The 18,927-nt window shown below is 37.0% G+C and overlaps 1 protein-coding gene across 3 annotated transcripts in view; it reads right to left on the minus strand.

Moving 5' to 3' along the window:
- Positions 1-18,927, minus strand: part of DMXL2 (Dmx like 2) — a 146,461-nt gene that overhangs the window by 95,639 nt on the left and 31,895 nt on the right. For all 3 annotated transcript variants that reach the window (XM_087427218.1, XM_087427215.1, XM_087427225.1), the window contains exons 3-6: positions 17,170-17,241; positions 14,206-14,284; positions 13,245-13,380; positions 12,506-12,572 (exon numbers count right to left, since the gene is read on the minus strand). In XM_087427218.1, coding sequence (XP_087283344.1) covers positions 12,506-12,572; positions 13,245-13,380; positions 14,206-14,284; positions 17,170-17,241 — 354 coding nt within the window. The remainder of the gene's footprint in view (positions 1-12,505; positions 12,573-13,244; positions 13,381-14,205; positions 14,285-17,169; positions 17,242-18,927) is intronic.

Raw genomic sequence — 18,927 nt, forward strand, 5'->3', positions numbered from 1 at the left:
CCACATACAAAATAGAGGAAAGTTGGCACAGATGTAAGCTCAACAACTGTCTTCCTCAAGCAAAAAGTGGAAGATTGGCAACAGATGTTAGTTCAGGGCCAATCTTCCTCATAAAAAAAAGAAAAAAAAGGCAATATTTAACCCTAGAGTTGAAAGATACACAGAAGACAGCCAGTCAAAGAACAGGGAAGGATGAGCATGCCCTAGAGAGAATAGTGCATACAAAGTCCTGAAAGCAGCAAAGAGCTCGGCATATTCAAGGCTCTGAAAAGCCATCAGTGTGGGAGGCATTCAGGTGGGAATAAGCCAGAGAGGTACACAAGGGCCAGATCATACAGCAGAGCCTCAGAGACCATGGTAAGGATTGTGGTCTTCACCTTATGAGCAGCAGGAGTCACGAAAAGGATTATGAGCAGGAGAGTGGCATGTTCAGGTGGCCCTGGCCATCGGGAGAAGACAGAATTAGAGGACGGTTGTGGATGTCCAGTTAGGAGACTGCCGTAAGTGTCCAGAGACAAGAAGACGCTAACTTGAGTAGAGGAAGTGGAGAGGCAGAGGAAGTGGACTTTACCTCTAAAGACCTCAGCTTCTTTCTATGATCTCTAAGATCACTAGAATCCTATGATTCTAAAAGCATTTACATTTATACTTTAATTTATGCACAAACAGGTAGGCCTATCTTTTCTACATATTCAGTTTTCCCCCTGCGTTACAGGTCATTTGACATAATTAACTATTCCCTCCTTCTTGAATCTTTTTTTTCCTTCCAACTTCTCTAATGTCACATTCTCCGGTTTTCCTTCTGTCTTCATAGCCACTCCTTCGCAGTATCCTTTATAGGCTTCTCTCCGTTTTTTAGTTCCATTTAAAAAGTTCAAGGCCTCTGGAATTTCATCCTGAGCTCCATTCTCTTCATCATACATCTTCTCCCTAGTTAATTTCACTAGCCCCATAACTTTAAACACCATTTCTCGACTAATAAATTCAAACTCCGTATCTCTACCCCTGACCTCACCAGGGAACTCCTGACAATCTTATCCTATTTGACACCTTAACCTGGATGCATCTCAAACTTTGATCTAGACACCACACTCCAGCTTTCTGCTGTTCTTTAACAAGCCCTGCTAATTCCCATGTCAGAGCATTTGCACTTGGCGTACCCTTGGCCAAAAACACTCTTTCCTCTGAACATCACACAGTTGTCTCCTTCATATTATTCAGTTCTTAGTTTAGAGTTATTTCCCCACAACAGCCTTCTCTAAAGATCACCCACTCTAACAGACACCAAGTCACACTACTACCTCATTCTGCCTTAATTCTCTGGACAGCACTTAATAACAAATGATGCTTTTTCTGTCTTTTCTCACTACAAGTTAAATTCCATGAAGACAGGAACCTTGTCTGTCTTTATGTCAAGATTGCCAACACACAGAACAATTCAGGACATATGGTGGTGTTCAAAAAAATATTTGCTAAACACAAAAAGACTTATTTGCAGGTAAAATTTCAAATTAGTTTTTCCTCAAAAATGCACTATCAAACATAGAGAGACAAATTTTATATATGTATATACATACGTGTGTGTGTGTATGAGTTTATCATGATATGAACACAATTACGATAGATTCCGATATGCCTTACAAGCATAGATTGCTAGAATTCTGAAACGCGTTTTCTTTGACCAGTTCTATGATAAAAAGCACATCAGACAACATATGTGTGAAAGTACATGTTTCAAGGAAAACTTAACTGCATACAATACCTGCCCATAACCATAGTGCTATGAATATTGTTTGAAGGAGGGTAGTAGGAAAACGGTTTCAAGCGATGCACAGCACACACAACAACCTCCAAGCTGAAGTCAGAGCAACGACTACCAGGAATACCATGATACTGCGTTTCAGCATGAACCTAGGGTACCTCTCTGATCACACTGAATTGGTCCTATATTAAATCATCATGGATTCACCTACCATGGACTCGTCAATCAAAGGAATGACTAACTTAACTAATCATTCATGAGTATAAGGTAACCCTAAGAAATATGAGTAACAACAGGAACAAATCCGTGGGTATGGCAGGTTTTTTCATGGTCAAGTTTAGGAGTAATGAGATGCTAGTTTTAAAGATCAAAGCTTTAAAGGTGACTGCCTAATTTTAGAGATCAAAGGCAAGAATCATATTATTTTTCAAACTATTTTTCCTGTGATTCTGATAACAGTTTTCCCTTTATTAACCTTGCTTTTCAGATATTATGGAAAATTCTTCCTGCATCTCTACATTCTATCCAAAAACATTAAATATGTTTTAGGTTTTTTTTATTTGTAGGTGATTGAACTGGCTTATCAAAATTTTCAGTGTTTGTTTTTAAAATCTAGTTTAACATTTTTTCTTCTAATTTATTTATCTTCATTTATTTTCTCCTGTTTTCCATTGGCTCCTGACTTTCTGCCTTGCTGAATAGTTTAAGTAGCTCTATTATTTGTGAGGGGGAGGAGGAGAGAGTGAGAGAGGCAGAGGGGGAGAGGGAAAAGCAGAAGGAAAGGAAGAGGGAAAAGGAAGAGGGAGGGGAAGCCCACATGGCAGGGAACAGCAGGCAGCCTCTAGGGCTTGAGGGAGGCCTCCAGCCAGCAGCCAGCAGCCAGCAGCCAGCCAAGCCCTCAGTCACACAGCTCAAAGATATAAATTCCACCAACAACCTGCGAGAGGCTGGAAGAGGATTCTGCCCTAGTCAAGTCCCCAGGTAAGAATTCAGCCCAGCTGACACCTTTAATGCAGCCTTTAGGATCCCTGATCAGAGCACCCAGCTAAGCCATGCCCAGACACCTACCCCACAGAAGCTGAGATAATAAACACGTGGTTTTTAAGCTCCTAAATTTGTGGTAATTTGATATGCAATAACAGAAAACTAGTACAGACTCCTAGTGATAAGTGTTAGGAGTAAAACTAAGGCAGGCAAAAGGAATATAAAGTACAGGGGAAGGTGGGATGCAATTTTAAAAGGGCTGCTTAGGGAGAGCCTCACTGAGACCCTGACCTTTAAGAAGCTAAGGGGTAACGCCATGCAGGTCTCTGAGGGAAGGAATTTTTCAGGTAGAGGAAAAAACAAGTGCAAGAGCTCTGCTTAGAAAAAACAACGAGCATGTGGCTAGAGTCAAGTCTGCAAGGAGGAGAGTAACAGGAGATAAGGTCCAAGGAGTGATAGGGATCTGGTGAGCATGGGGCCTGGTAAGCCATCATAAAGACTTGGGCTTTTACTGAATGAAATGGGAAACCTTCTGACAGTTTTGAACAGAGGAGTGACATAATCTGACTTACATTTTTAAAAGACCACTCCAGCTGCTGGTTTGAAAACACACTGTACAGGAGCACAGCAAAAGTTGGGAGACCAATTAAGAATTTAATACAATAATACAAGTGATAAATGATGGAGGCTTCAACCAGATTGTAACAACAGAAGTGGTAAAGAAGGGAGCAGGCTGTGGATATATTCTGAGGTTAGAGCCAACAGAGAAGTGGCCTGGGGGTGGGGTAGAGAGCAGGAGTTCCATTGTAGACATGTTCACTTGAAGATGTGTATTAGTTACATATATAAGCCTGGAGATCAGGGGAGAGGTATAGGCAAAAGGTACAAATTTACATGCATTTGAAGCCACAAGCTAAGATGAGATTGCCATGGGAACGAGTACGGTCAGAGAGGTCCAAGAAATAAGCCCTGGGGTACTCCTACATTTAAAAGCAGGGGAGAGAAGGTGATCCCAGCAAACTAAACAGGGGCAGACAGAGAGTTAAAAAGAAAATCAAGAGAGTGTGCTGTGTCCTGAAAGTAAAATGAAGAAAGTGTTCAAGGTAGAGGAAGGAACCAAGTTTGTTAAATCATGCTAATCAGTTAAGAACTAACCACAGGATTCAGTAACAGGAACTCGCTGATGACAGTTTCAGAGGAGTGGGCACAATAGAAAATGAGGAGAAAAACTTGGGAGACAGCAGCTATAAGCAACCCTTTCAAGGTGCTAAAAGGAGTGCAGGGAAATATGGCAGAAGCTGAGAGAAAAGGTCAAGAGAGGGTTTTGTTATTGTTGTTTCTTTTAGAATGGGCAAGATTATAACACTTTTGGTATGCTATGCTGTATTAGTCAGCTCTGGCTGCCATAACAAAATACCACAGACTGGGTATTTTGTTCTCACAGTTCTGGAGGCTGGAAGTCTGAGACCAAGGCGCCAGCAGGGTCAAGTTCTGGCGAGAGCTCTCTTCCTGGTTTGCAGGCAGCTCCCTTCATGCTGTGTCTTCATGTGGTAGAGAGAGCAAGCTCTCTGGTGTCTCTTCTTATAAGGGCACTCACTATGCCTATCATGAGGGCCACCCTCATGACCTCATCTAAACCTAATTACCTCCCAAAGGCCCCATCTCCAAATACCATCACATTGCGGGTTAGCGCTTCAACATATGAATTTGGGGGCGCCACATTCAGTCCATAACATATGCTAATGTGACGACCCAGGGGAGAAGAAAACTGATTGAGAAGAGAGGAGACAAATGCAATAGTGATGTCCCTGAGTAAGCAAGAACAAATGGGATCCAGCACACAAATGAAGGAACTGGCCTTGTATGAAAGCACAGACAGTTCATCCATGGCAACACAAAGGAAAGCAGTACATATAGGCATAGATATAGAGAAGAGAACAGATATAGGTAGGTGGTAGGAGCTTATCAAAGTTCTCCTCTGATTCCATCTATTTTCCAGGCAAGGAGCCACGGTAAACAAATGCTGAAGCAGGTGACTGGATTGTCATAAGGTAATCTACCAATACCCAGTGGCATTAAGCTTCAGTTTTAAATAGCTATACAGAGACAACGCATAGAGTCCATGCAAGGCAAGAAGTCAGATCAGAGGAACCTGCATAACACCAAGAAAACCGCTAAGGACTATCCCTAAATCAAAGAACGAAACTGAGAAAAAACCCTCTCTGAAAAGGGATATGGCAAGGAAGGGTCCATCTGCACCTGGATTCTGAGTGGAAGAAAAAGACTCCACTGGGCATTTATAACCACAAAACAGGCCTTATGAGACCCAAACTCATGCTATCTGCATGCGTGGCACAACAAGTTCCAAGCTGAGAATTTAGTCTGAGCTCAGCTTGTCCCCAGGTGCCTGGGAGAAGCTATATAAACCTTTTCTGGAAGAATGCACACTCAACCCAGGCCTCAAAGAATCCCCACAAATGCACCTGCAATAAATATTTTCTCCGTGAAATATAAAGCTAGCTGATTATGGTGCTTTGATATCCAATACATCTGGATTAAAATCCCAGCTCTATCATCTGACTAGCTCTATATCCTCCAGGAAGTTCTCAAGCTGCAGTTTCCTCTTCTGCAGAACAAGGAGAGCACTGCCTGCCCCACAGGTTTTGGGAAGGCAGTGGTATCTGGTACAGAACTCTCAATAATTAGTAGTTGCTGTCATAACAGTACGAGTAGTTATTATTCTAACTACAAATAACTTGTAAGTTTTACTTAATAATGCAAAATAGAAGTTGTCACTACCAATAAAGTACTCCTGCACCATCTACCCCCACCTCCCAAATAACTGAACCCAACTCTAATCCATTCTCTGGACAACCCATGGATCAAAGAATGAATCACAATAAAAATTAGAAAAATTTATGTTCAGAATAATAATGAAAATAATACATATCAAACTTATGGAATTAAAAAAACTTGTGAGATAAAGCTAAGCTTAGAGGGAAATCTTAGTGTGAAATATATACAAACAAAAAAAAGGCTGAACATCCATCTAAAAGAGTTTGGGGAAAAAAAAGTAGAAGAACAACCAAACAGGAATTAATGAAACAGAAAACAAACATACAATACATAGGTCTACAAAAACAAAATTAGTTCTTTAAAAAGACATAATATTGATAAACCCTTAGTAAGATGAATCAAGAAAAAAGAGAGAAGGCACAAATAACCAATATCAAAAATAAAAAAGAAATCATCACACACGTATTACAGATATTAAAAACGCGTTTTACACAACTTTATGCCAATAAATTTGAAAATTTCCATAAAGTTGGAAAATTCTAGACAAATATAACTTACCAAAATGGACATAAAAGAGAAATATAATATCTGATTAGCCTTGTAAATATTTAAAAAATTGAATCCCACAAAGAAAACTTCTGGTCCAGATGGCTTCACCAGCAAATATTTAAGAATAAAACTATATTGATCTTGCACAAACTCTTTCATAGAGTAGAAAAAGGAGAACTTTCCAACACATTTTATGAGGCCAACATGACACTGATATCAAAATCTATCAAGGACATTACAAAAAAGGAAAAATTATTTGCCAAATCTCATTCTAACACATCAGTCTCATAAATCCTAAACAAAAAATTAGCAAACCAAACCCAGCAAGGATAATACTTTACAATCAAGTTGGGATTATTCCAGAAACACAAGGCTTATTTAACACTTGAAAATAAGTCTATGTATTTCATCTTATTAAAAGAGTAAAAAAGAAAAAAAATTATCTCATTAGATGCAGAAAAAGTATTTGCAAGATTCAACACCATTTGCGATTTAAAAAAAATTATAGCAAACTAAAAATAAGAAGGAAACTTCCTTTATCTGAAAAATAGTATCTATAGTAAACACCTATGGTAAACATCATACTTAATGGTGACACCGTGAAAGGTATCTTTTTGAAATTGGGAAGAAGAAAAAGATGTCTACTCTTACCAACTTTTACTCAACACTATACTAGAATTCCTAAATACTGAAGTAAAAAAAGAAAAAGATATAAAACAACTGAGAGTCAGAAGAGATGAAATAAAACTCTCATTATTCAGTTAATTATGCATATAGAAAATCCAAAAGGATATACAGATGATTTATTAGGATTAATGAGTTTAGTAAAATTGCTAGGTATAAACCCAATATACAAAAATTAATTGCATTTCTATATACCAGTAACAATTATAAAATGAAATTTATATAATGATGCCATTTATAACAGTGTCAAAAATATAAAACACCTAGGAGTGAATCTAACAAAAGATGTTTAGGACCTCTACACAGAAAATTATAAAACGTTCCTGAAAAAAGTAACAAGATCTAAAATAAATGAAGGAGTATGTCATGTTCACAGATAGCAAGACTCAATCACAAAGATGTCAGTTCTCCCCAAATTGATCTATAGAGTCAATGCAATACCAATCAAAATCACAAGAAGTTTTTTATTTTGTAAAATTTACCAAGCTCATTCTAAAATTTATATGGCAATATAAAGGGCGAAGAATAGATAAGACAGTCTTAAAGAAAGAAAACAAGATAGGAGAACTTGCTCTACCAGACAGCAAGACATTTTAAAAGCTATAGCAACTAAGACAGATGGCATTGGTGCAAGGAAAGACCAATGGACTAGACAAAAGAAACCAGACACAGACCCACACAAATATGGACATTTGATTTTATGACAAAAGTGGTAATACACAGCAATGGAGAAAGAAGAGGCTTCTCAATAAATTGTGCTAGACAACTGGATATCCACATGGGAAACATGACACTTGACCCCTTCCTCAAACCGTACCCAAAAATTATTCCACGTGGATTTTAGACCTAAATATGGAAGACAAAAAAGAAAATGCCCAGATTTTAGACCAGAGGTTCTTCGGCCAAGGTCTACTAACCCAAGGGGCCTGTGGATAGAATTCAAGACATAAAAGACATTTTTGATACATCAACTGCATCCTTTCATGCCTTAGCATTTTCGTGTGCCAGTTCCAATTGATAGCACCTACACATCTTCGCCTGAGGTTCTCTAGGAGTTCTTTATGAGTGCTGAGAATTACTGCCCTGCCCTCACCAGCCCTCAACCAACGACTGATGCGTGTGAAGAACATGCGAGAGGGCCATGATGTTGTGAGGAACACTGGCTCCAGAGTTACCCAGAGATTTAAGTTTCTCATTCACCTGCCTTATAATATACCCTTTATTAAGCGCCTTCACTTCCCTGCCTCAAATCCAGTATATTTCTTTGTGATCATTCCCCAAATTAATTACTTACACGCGAATCCTTGTCTTGGGGTGTGCTTCTTGAGAAACCAAGAAAACTAAGACCTACAGATAATACAAACTTGAGTGGCGAAAAACAATTACTTCTCTATTTTCATAACTGCTAACTGAAGGAAATGCTATATTTCAGCTATGAATATAAGCAATAAACCAAAGTAGTATTAGCAGTACATATGACTTGGTCTCTAACAGAAATTACAGATGTTTTGATATTGCATGACAGTTCCTGCATATATCTCAAAATATTTTTTACACTCCTCACTACTTTGAAATTGTTAGCTATTAGTTTGCTACTAACCTGCAGACATTTGTAGTCTTTCTGTCTGTAACGTTGTGCAGCCTTCCCGTCTATAATGTCATCAATTATTGAGTAACTACCTCTGTGCCAAGTAATTATTCAGCTGTAAAACAGTTAAGTTGAGCATCCTACAACTAGAGATTAACTCAGAAAGCCTTGTAGTGCAATACAGAAGTTTTCATTCCATATACAACAATTAAACTTTAACTCATGATTTTTAAATGTAATTTTTTGTTACTAAATGCATTAATACATAATGTACATAATGGCTATTATCGCAAATTTATTTTTTAATATCTTATTTTTTAATAACTGTATGGTATCATTTTTATAAGTTCAAAACTATGCAAAACTAAACATTATTATTATTTGGGAATTTATACATGTGAAACTATAAAAAAAAAAAAAAACAATGAAATAAAACATAAAATTTAGGATTCTGGTTGCCTGAGTGGGAGAGGAAGGAGCAGGTGCAAGCAGGAAGATACGGAACCCATTAGTTTTATGTTCTTGTCTCAAATTGGGTAGTGGGTACATGTGTATTGTTTAATTATTATATCTTATATATGTTTTACATATATTCTTTTATACCTGTGAAATATTTTATAATTTAAAAAGGAACATTCGTAGAATAAGAGAAAAACTCTTGAAAATTAAAAATATGATAGCGAGAAAAAATTTCTCAAAGGTAAAGCTGAAAAATCCCCCAAAATTTAAACAAAAAGATAAAGAGACAGAAAATGGGAGAGGCGAAAAAAGGTAAATTAGAGGATCAATATAGAAGGATCCACGGCTGAATAAGAGGAGATCCAGAAAGAAAGAAAAGAGAACATGAAGGAAAGAAGAAAACACAAAAGAAATAGTATAAAATAATCTCCCTGAACTGAAGCACATGAGTTTTCAGACTGAACAAGAGCACCAAATTGCCTGCAGGAAAAAAGTCTTTATCCCTGAGAGATATATACTAAAATATTTATAGATGATTGACCCATACCAAAACATCACCTCAAAATTTCAGAACACCAGCGTTAAGAGGAAGATGCTTAACACCGCTGTAAGCTGGAGTTGGGGGGAGTAGGGTCATAATGGCACTATACTTCTCAAATAGCTACACTGGAAGCTAGAAGGTAACAGAACCACGACTTTAAAAATTCTGAGGGAAAAGTATTTCCAACCCAATCCTATGCCCAGCCAAATCAAGAATAAAAAAGCAGAAGAAATCATCGTTCAGATTTACAAAGCCTCAGAAATGTTTTTTCCTATCCATCTTCTCTCAGAAACCTACCAGAAGATAGCTCCATCGAAAGAAGGTAAATGATGCTAAGAAACAGGGAATTTAACAAAGGAGGTAGGCAAAGAGAATCTCCCGAGGTTGGTAAAAGAAAATCCCAAAATGACAGCCCCGCTATTTTAGACTTGGAGAGCAACTAAGCCAGATGGGAGCAAAGAGAACACACATTTCCAGGATGCCTCTTATGTGGATTATACTGAAAGAGGATTCCAAGATGGTCAGAGGTTTGGGAGATGAATTAGGTATACAGAAAACTAAGCACATAGTAAAACAAAGTAATTATTAACTCCGAAGTAAGTATTCTGTGAAGAATATTTTTTTTTATTGATGTTTCAATGGTTTCTAACATTGTGAAATTTTGGGTTGTACATTTTTGTTTGTCCATCACCACATATATGACTCCCTTCACCCCTTGTGCCCACCCCCCACCCCCCACCCCCACTGCCCTGGTAACCACAGTCCAGTTTTCTCTGTCCATGTGTTGGTTTATATTCCACATATGAGTGAGATCATGCAGTGTTTGTCTTTCTCTTTCTGGCTTATTTCACTTAACATAATACGCTCCAGGCCCATCCATGTTGTTGCAAATGGGACGATTTTGTCTTTTTTTATGGCTGAGTAGTATTCCATTGTATATATATACCACATTTTCTTAATCCAATCATCAGTCGAGGGACACTTAGGTTGCTTCCACTTCTTGGCTATGGTGAATAATGCTGCAATGAACATAGGGGTGCATAAGCCTCTTTGGATTGTTGATTTCAGGTGCGTTGGATAGATTCCCAGTAGTGGGATGTCTGGATCATAGGGCATCTCTATTTTTAATTCTTTGAGGAATCTCCATACCATTTTCCATAGAGGCTCCACCAATTTGCATTCCCACCAGCTGTGTATGAGGGTTCCTGTTTCTCCACATCCTCTCTAACATTTGTTGTTTTTTGTCTTGGTGATTATAGCCATTCTAACGGGCGTGAGGTGGTATCTTAGTGTTGTTTTGATTTGCATTTCCCTGATGATTAGTGATGTTGAGCATCTTTTCATGTGCCTATTGGCCATCTGTATATCTTCCTTGGAGAAGTGTCTGTTCATTTCCTCTGCCCATTTTTTGATCAGGTTGTTTGTTTTTTTGTTGTTCAATTGTGTGAGTTCTTTATATATTATGGAGATCAACCCCTTGTCAGATGTATGTTTTGCAAATATTCTCTCCCAGCTGGTTGGTTGTTTGTTCATCCTGATTCTGGTTTCATTTGTCTTATAAAAGCTCTTTAGTCTGATAAAGTCCCACTTGTTTATTTTTTCTTTAGTTTCCCTAGTCTGGGTAGGCATGTCATCCGAAAAGATTCCTTTTTTTTTTTTTTTTAAAGTTTTTTTTTATTTTTTTTTTTTGTGAGGCGATCAGCCCTATGCTAACATCCGCCAATCCTCCTCTTTTTTTTTTTTTTTTTGCTGAGGAAGACGGCCCTGGGCTAACATCTGTGCCCATCTTCCTCCACTTTATATGGGACGCCGCCACAGCATGGCCTGACAAACAGTGCGTCGGTGCGCGCCCGGGATCCGAACCAGCGAACCCCAGGCCGCCGCAGCGGAGCGCGCGCACTTAACCGCTTGCGCCACCGGGCCGGCCCCCGAAAAGATTCCTTTAAAACCAATGTCAAATAGTGTGTTGCCTATATTTTCTTCTATGAGTTTTATAGTTTCAGGTCTCACCTTCAGGTCTTTGATCCATTTTGAGTTAATTTTTGTGAATGGCGATAGCACATGGTCCACTTTCATTCTTTTGCATGTGGCTGTCCAGTTTTCCCAACACCATTTATTGAAGAGACTTTCCTTTCTCCATTGCATGTTCTTAGCACCTCTGTCGAAAATTAGCTGTCCGTATATGTGTGGTTTTATTTCTGGGCTTTCAATTCTGTTCCATTGATCTGTGTGTCTGTTTTTGTACCAGTATCATGCTGTTTTGATTACTATTGCTTTGTAGTATGTTTTGAAGTCAGGAATTGTGATGCCTCCTGCTTTGTTCTTTTTCTTTAGGATTTCTTTAGCTATTCGGGGTCTTTTCTTGCCCCATATAAATTTTAGTATTCTTTTTTCTATTTCTGTGAAGAATGTCATTGGGATTCTGATTGGGATTGCATTGAATCTGTAGATTGCTTTAGGTAATATAGACATTTTAACTATGTTTATTCTTCTGTGAAGAATATTTTACACAATCTTAATAATGTGAACAATAAATACTGATTTACCCAAATATTATGAGATACCTACATCAGGAAGATAGGAGGAAGGGAAGTGAGTATGTGTACGTGCTAGAAGTGGAGATGCGGTTGGGAACATCAGCTACAGAAGTCAGGTCTCAGCTTCCATGGTAGGAAGGCAAGAGATGACACATAAAACAGAAAGGAAAAAAAATCAAGAAATGGGAGCATAAGCAAGTTATTTAGGAACACAGAAAGAAACACCAAAATATGCAATTTGACAAATAACTACCTCCAGGACACAGGAATTAAGAGTGGGAAGAAGGGAGTGCTTCTTTTCACTGTGAATCTAGTAGTACTTTTTTTAAATTATGTACATATGCAATTTTTTAAACCTAAAAATTTTTAAAAAAACAAATTTTTTTAAAAAGGTCAAATAATAATAATAGCCATTATTTCCCAAGTGCCTACTACATCTGGGGAACACAGCAGATCTTTTTACAAATACTATCACTATTCTTTAGGCCAGTTTTGCAGAGTAGCATTAGCCCAGTTTTACAGACGAGAAAACTGAAAATAAGAATGAACAAGGAACATTTTTAATTGTTTTGTTTCTTTTGTTTATGTTTTGTTTGGTACTTTACCTTTCCAGCAGTGGCAAAATATTCACCATCAGGGGACCATTCCATCAAATGTACTGATACTGAGGTTCTAAAAAAAACAAAGTTAAACAGTCAGCATTTTTAAAATCTGGAACACTATATATAAGTGGTCAAAATAAAATTTTCATAACATCATCAGAACAAGAGTGTTTTCACCTCTCTAGAAATAAAATGTTTCACCTCCCTAAAAATACAAATTAATTCATTAAAACTAATCCAAAGTTCACTTCGGGGATCCAAAGAAGAATGCAATTAACATGCATAAATGATATCTCCACCTACATGTCCCACCGACATCCTAGATGTAACATGTTAAAAACGGAGCTCATCATCTTGTCTGGCTAATTGGTCCCCTTCACACAGTCCATATTGTTAATGGTACAGCCATCCTTCCACTTGAGTGACAGGCAACTTTCACCACATCTTTCCCCTCCCCATCCCCATCCATATCTCATCCATTAATGAGTAATTCCTATGCGTCAACCTTGTCAAACCAAGTCCTGTGGTTATTACTATGAAAATATGTTTGTCCTTTTTTTAAATAATCAACTGTATCACAGATTGAAAGGTGATATTATAACGGGTTTTAGTTAGAAAAAGTCTACTTTATAGGCTTCTAAATGCAACAGTACCATCAAAAAATAAAGATCACTAAGAAAGGGAACATATTTTAGGAAGCATTTTTTTTTAATTAATGAACATAACAGAGTTAGACACTAACTTGCACTGCCAGATGCACTTCCAATCATTTAAAACGGGAGGAATTTTATTATCAATTTCTTCCTCTTCTTCCAGAATGTCATCTCCTGGAGGAGCCCACAACTGAATAGAATCAGTTGCTGTCAACAATCTGTTATCTGAAAATTAAAGAATGTTCCGATGAATAAGCAAGGACGATCCAGAGAAAGAAATGCATGTGTGGGCTTCTATTCAGGTCTCTAAACTATTCTGTGAAATATAAGCAATACTCTTTATGAAAAACACTTGGGCTATACCCATTTGAAAGTTCTAAGAATCCACCAGACAAGAAAGAGTAGCTCTTGGGGAAGACTTGAGTACAAAAAAGAAAAGCTAACTGGCAAAGAGCTATTGTGCATCAGGTAAATCTTTTTTAAAAAGAACAGCAAAAGTAGAATAACACAACAAACCCAAAACGCTCTGATACATGCAACACAGAATATTCTCAGGATATAAGACATAACTAAAGATTAATGAAATTTGTTTTCCCACATGGAATATAAAAATTACCCTCATTAATTGTGAATGTAAAAAGAGACAACAGCCTTTATCATTAGAAGTTTCTAATCTTTCACAATTAAAGACAATAATTTCCTGAAATACAAATAACATAACAAGGTAGGGTTTTTTTGGTCCTGTTTTATTTCTGATTTTGTTTCTTAATACATACAATAGGAGTAAAGGCAGCATATGTTAATTAAGGAAACAAATCATCACTGTTTCTTGGAATAAAACATTCAAAAGCAGGGGGAAAAAAGCACAGAACAGTAAATTAGGCACTGCAGAAGCAATGTATAGCAAGAAGAAAAAAAGCACTCTCATTAACTAGCAAAAAGAAAATACACTATTGATCATTCTTATTTAGGGAGACTATATCACATTGTAATCATACACTTAAAAGAAGTATTTACCCTTCAAAATTTCTAAAGATAATTGCTAAATACCTTGAGGGTCCCATGCTAAATTGTATGTCACGGAACTCAAAAAAAACTGCCCAGTTTTAAGCCACTGACACTTGAGTTGCTGAAACATATAGAGAAAAAGAAAAAGAAATGTTTTAAATAATATCCATAAACACTATCATTTTATCATTTTCTTTAAGACCTTACGATCTGAAACAAAGCTGCAAATATTTCACTATTATTTTCAAACTACTGTTTTTAAAATAACTTCCAATGGTTCCATTTACTATTTATTCTACCATATCAAGCTGCTTGCCATGCCCGAACAAAGCACATTCTCTCAGGCGTCCTTTACGTCTATAATATAACACACATCCTTAGACTGAGGATATCCTCTCCTCTCTTCTCCACCTGCAAAATCCTATGCTTACATCAAGATCCAGCTAAACCATCACCTCTGCTGTGAATCCTTCTCTGACATTCTGGCAGCACTCACAGCACTTGCTACATTCTTCCACCGTTAACAGTGGTCACACTGAATTATCATTTGTTTATATGTCTGACTCTCCTATTACACTGCAACTCTTCAAGGTCAGGAATTAGGCCATAATAAGCTTTGAGTCTTCAGCATTGTAATGGCTGGTACATACGCAGATGCTCAATAAATGTTTATGAAAACAAAATAAATGCACATTAGAAAGAAGTGCAAATTATCATACTCCCATGGACTCAATGTCTAAAATAAAACTAGATATACCTCCCAAAAAGTCAATATATTTGAATTATATAATATACAAAATCCACAAACCTGATCTATATTATACTTATTTGAATAATTTCCATATTTTCTTAGTATTTTCATTTTAAAAGGTAGAAAGATTTTAAGTTTAAAAGGCAAAGGCCTTTGCCATGAAATACAGTATCTAAGTGAAAAAGAAGTTTAGCTATTTCTTTGTAGTACATAAATATAAAATGTCCTTTTGTGAATGTATGGTGCAGTGTAAAGCTGTGTCACCTTAGGCAAGTTATGCATTAATTGCTTGACAAGTAATAATAATTTAATAAATACCAATTCCCTCTCTCTTTATAGTATTTTTTACATATTTAACAAGTAAATAATTTATTCAAGATTTCTTGACTATCTAGAGGCAGAATTTTAAAATATAACTGCAAAACCTAAATTTCATTATCCAAAAATAATTTTATATTTTTTAACCAAGGAAAATGTTTTTTAAATCCTACCACTGCTGACCAAACAACAATTACAACAGTATTTTAAATACCGCTCAACAGATCCATTTTAGAGTAATAATTAAATCATTCCTAAAACTACAGACAACCCTAATATTCTTGCTTTAGTCTTTCTCAGAGTGTAATCTGTGGACTAACTACACAGCAGAAATTTTAGGGGTGAGACTTGGAATCTGAATTACTTGGAATCTGAATTTTTAATAAGTATTCTAGGTGACTCTCAAGTATACTAAAATTTGATATCCATTTCATAATACCATCACAGGGAAAAGATTAATATTTTAATTTGTACTTTTCTTTTGGAAATGTAAAAAGAAATATTCAAATACAATATTTAATGAAAAATATCAAAACCACTTGTTTTAATGCATTTAAGAACACACTTTTAAAAAAAAAATTACTGGTAAATATATACTCTCGGCATTCAGATTTCACATTGGCAGTTTTAACTATTTGTGAGTGATGGTGGAGTTCTAATGCGTGTAGTAATTTTTAAAGGGGTTAATAATTCTAACCATACAAGATTTTCTGAATATTAAGTAAGATAAAATGTAACACAGCCCCCAGAATGAATCTGCGTGGTTCTCGCTGTGATACACTAGACCTTTTGGCTAGAAAGTGAGTTTACCTAAGCTCCTAACTCCTCATTCAACAAATTATGTTCCAGACACTGTTCTCAGTACCTGAGATGCATCAGTGAACAAAAGAAACAAAGCTCCCCACCCTCAGGGAGCTTACATTTTAAACAGTAAACACTAAATAAACAAGATAAGAGCTATGGAAAAAAGTTAAAAACAGAAGGATAGGGAGTTAGAAGAAAGGTGGTAGAAGCAAGCGGCAATTTTTAAAAGGCGGTCAAGGTAGACCCACCGGGAAGGGATTATTAGCAAAGACTTAAAGGATCTGCAGGGGCTGGCCCTGGAGCTATCTAGAGAAAGAAGAACATTCCAGACAAGAGACAACCAATGATGGGCCGGCCTGGTGGCGTAGTGGTTACGGTCACATACTCCACTTCCGGGTCCAGGACTCGAGCGTTTGGAGCCCCAGTGTGGGCTTACACACCGCTCATCAAGCCATGCTGTGGCAATGTCCCATATACAAAGTGGAGGAAGACTGGCACAGATGTTAGCTCAGGGCCAATCTTCCCCACCAAAAAAAAAAGAGCTAGAGAGAGAGAACCAGTGCAAAGGCCCTAAGATGGGAAGGTAACTGTTCAAAGAACAGCAAAAATGCCAGTGTGGCTGGAGTGACATCCAAGAGGACAAAAATAGTAGGGGATGACCTCTGAGAGGTAATAAGTGGGTGCCCACTTATTGAGGGAAGAAAGTCTGGTCTATTCTAAGGCTTTTTGGCTTTGAATCTGAGAGCAACATGAAGCCATTACAGAGTTTTAAGCAGAGAAGAATCTTGATCTGCTCTGTTGAGAATAGAGAAGGGGAAAGGGGATAGAAAAGAGGGATCAGATGGAGACTAATCTAGTAATCTAGACAATAAATAATAGTAGTTCAACTAGGGTAGATCCCAATTAACAAGGTAAATCTCAATTAGCAATATTCTAGAAAACTGAGTTTCTAAAAGGCCGAGGGATATATTCCTAGTGAATGTAAAAGCTCTTACCATAATGCACCAGACCAACTTCACACTCATGTTCCAAACCACCTTCAGTACCAGCTCCTAGGGAGCTCTTTACAGCTCTCAACTGGATTACAAACTTGACTTAATTCTAAAAGTTTTATACTATCATTTAATACTTACACAATTTCTCTTATGAGAATTTATGCCCAAGGGCTCAAAAATACAAACAGCATTACCATATGAAGCTGCAATCTAAAAAAGAATGAACAAAGCATTAATATTTAAGAAAAGAGAAAAGAAAGATAACTTCCTTTTCACAAATAATGTATGAACTAATTACATATAATATGATCCCAATACAGTATTCATGGTTTATTCCCTTCCATAAATATAACTGGAAAAGTATTGTGCTGAAGAATCTCTTCTCTGTTATCAAAAATTCAGCAGGCTTTATTTTACATATCATATACAAGGTCAATCTAGTCAAAGAAATCATCCTTTTCTACAAGAAGTTTTTTAGTATACAAATAACTTTATTAACACAGAAATAGTTCAGTGGTACAGAAATTTTATAATCCAGTGAAAATAATATAAAAACCATGAGAAGTAGAGAAAGACAACAAAGAGTAACAGGTATTAAAAATATATCAAATAAGATGACATTAGTTATACCATCAAACAAAAAATACCAATTGGGAAAACCATCTAGAAGAGGGACTAGAGACAACTGACTGAGGAGAAGTCAGAGAGACACCCACTGCAGCTGGAGGAGAAAGAGCGGATGTCGACATCTCCAGTGGACTGATGCTAGGGATGAGGGGCCAGGAGGGCTTTGTTCCAGGTCACATACCTGACAAGGAGGGACATAAATCCCTCTGTTCCTAGAAGCTACCAGGGCCTGTTTTCCAATAATTCCTTGAAAGCCAGTTCCCACTTCATCCTCCTCTTGGCAAGAGGGAATCAACTACAGGGAACAGACCAAAAACTATCCCTTCTGACACCTCTGAACCTAGAGGTTAACCTATGAAACTAAATTAGGTATATATTCTTTTAAGTCCAGCCAAAAAGGTCTCCTGTGATTTCAAGGCACTTTCATGCCAAAAAGTGACTTGAACTGTTACTTAATATCTAACATTCCTTCCGAGAAAAAGCTTTTAATCCACAATGGTGGGGGAAGCTGGCTGTGGTAACACTTAGGCAAAAAGTGTTATGAATGATCACATCCAACGTGTCAGCAATGAATGAATGATTATAACTAGATAACACAAAGTCACAAATGTGAAAGTTATCACCACAAGGACCGAGTATAAAGGAAATAAAAGAGCATGGAAATAAAAGGCAATAAATCAAAGATGTCACAATTTTGCCTCCTTTACCTTCAACAAGAAAGAAAAAGTAGAAACATGGTTATGAACATCAAGGTCTTACATATTTAAAAAAACTTTGCTCCCAGAGAATTTGTTTATTGTGATTATCACCAGCACATAAACAATCTACTAAAATTCATCTCTGACAACTATTGTACAACTCTAGGCAAGTTTAAAGCTACCTTGCTTGGCCTAGGGAGATGAGCAATGAAAAATTAATGAGAGAAATCTGACACTCTCAGTGTTTTCTAAAGAGTAAGCAATGCTTAGGGGGAAAACACTGAGGAAAAAAATCACAAAAGCAAGAAACAAGTATCAGAAAACACCAGGAAGTTCAATGTTTCAATACTACGTCAATTATACCACTGGATTGTCAGTTGTGGTACATTTACACCAATACTAAAGCTTGATACAAGCAGTGGGGTGGGACAGTAAAATGGTATAATAATCACAATTTATTATTCAGTATAAATTTTCATGATTACTATTTATCACCATGAATATTCTGATTTAACACATCCTGATATGGCTATATGATTTGATAAAATTTGTTATTATTCACTAAAGAACA

Source organism: Ceratotherium simum, chromosome 3 (assembly GCF_057802395.1).
Source record: "Ceratotherium simum simum isolate JZ-2026a chromosome 3, ASM5780239v1, whole genome shotgun sequence".
NCBI lineage: Eukaryota > Metazoa > Chordata > Mammalia > Perissodactyla > Rhinocerotidae > Ceratotherium > Ceratotherium simum.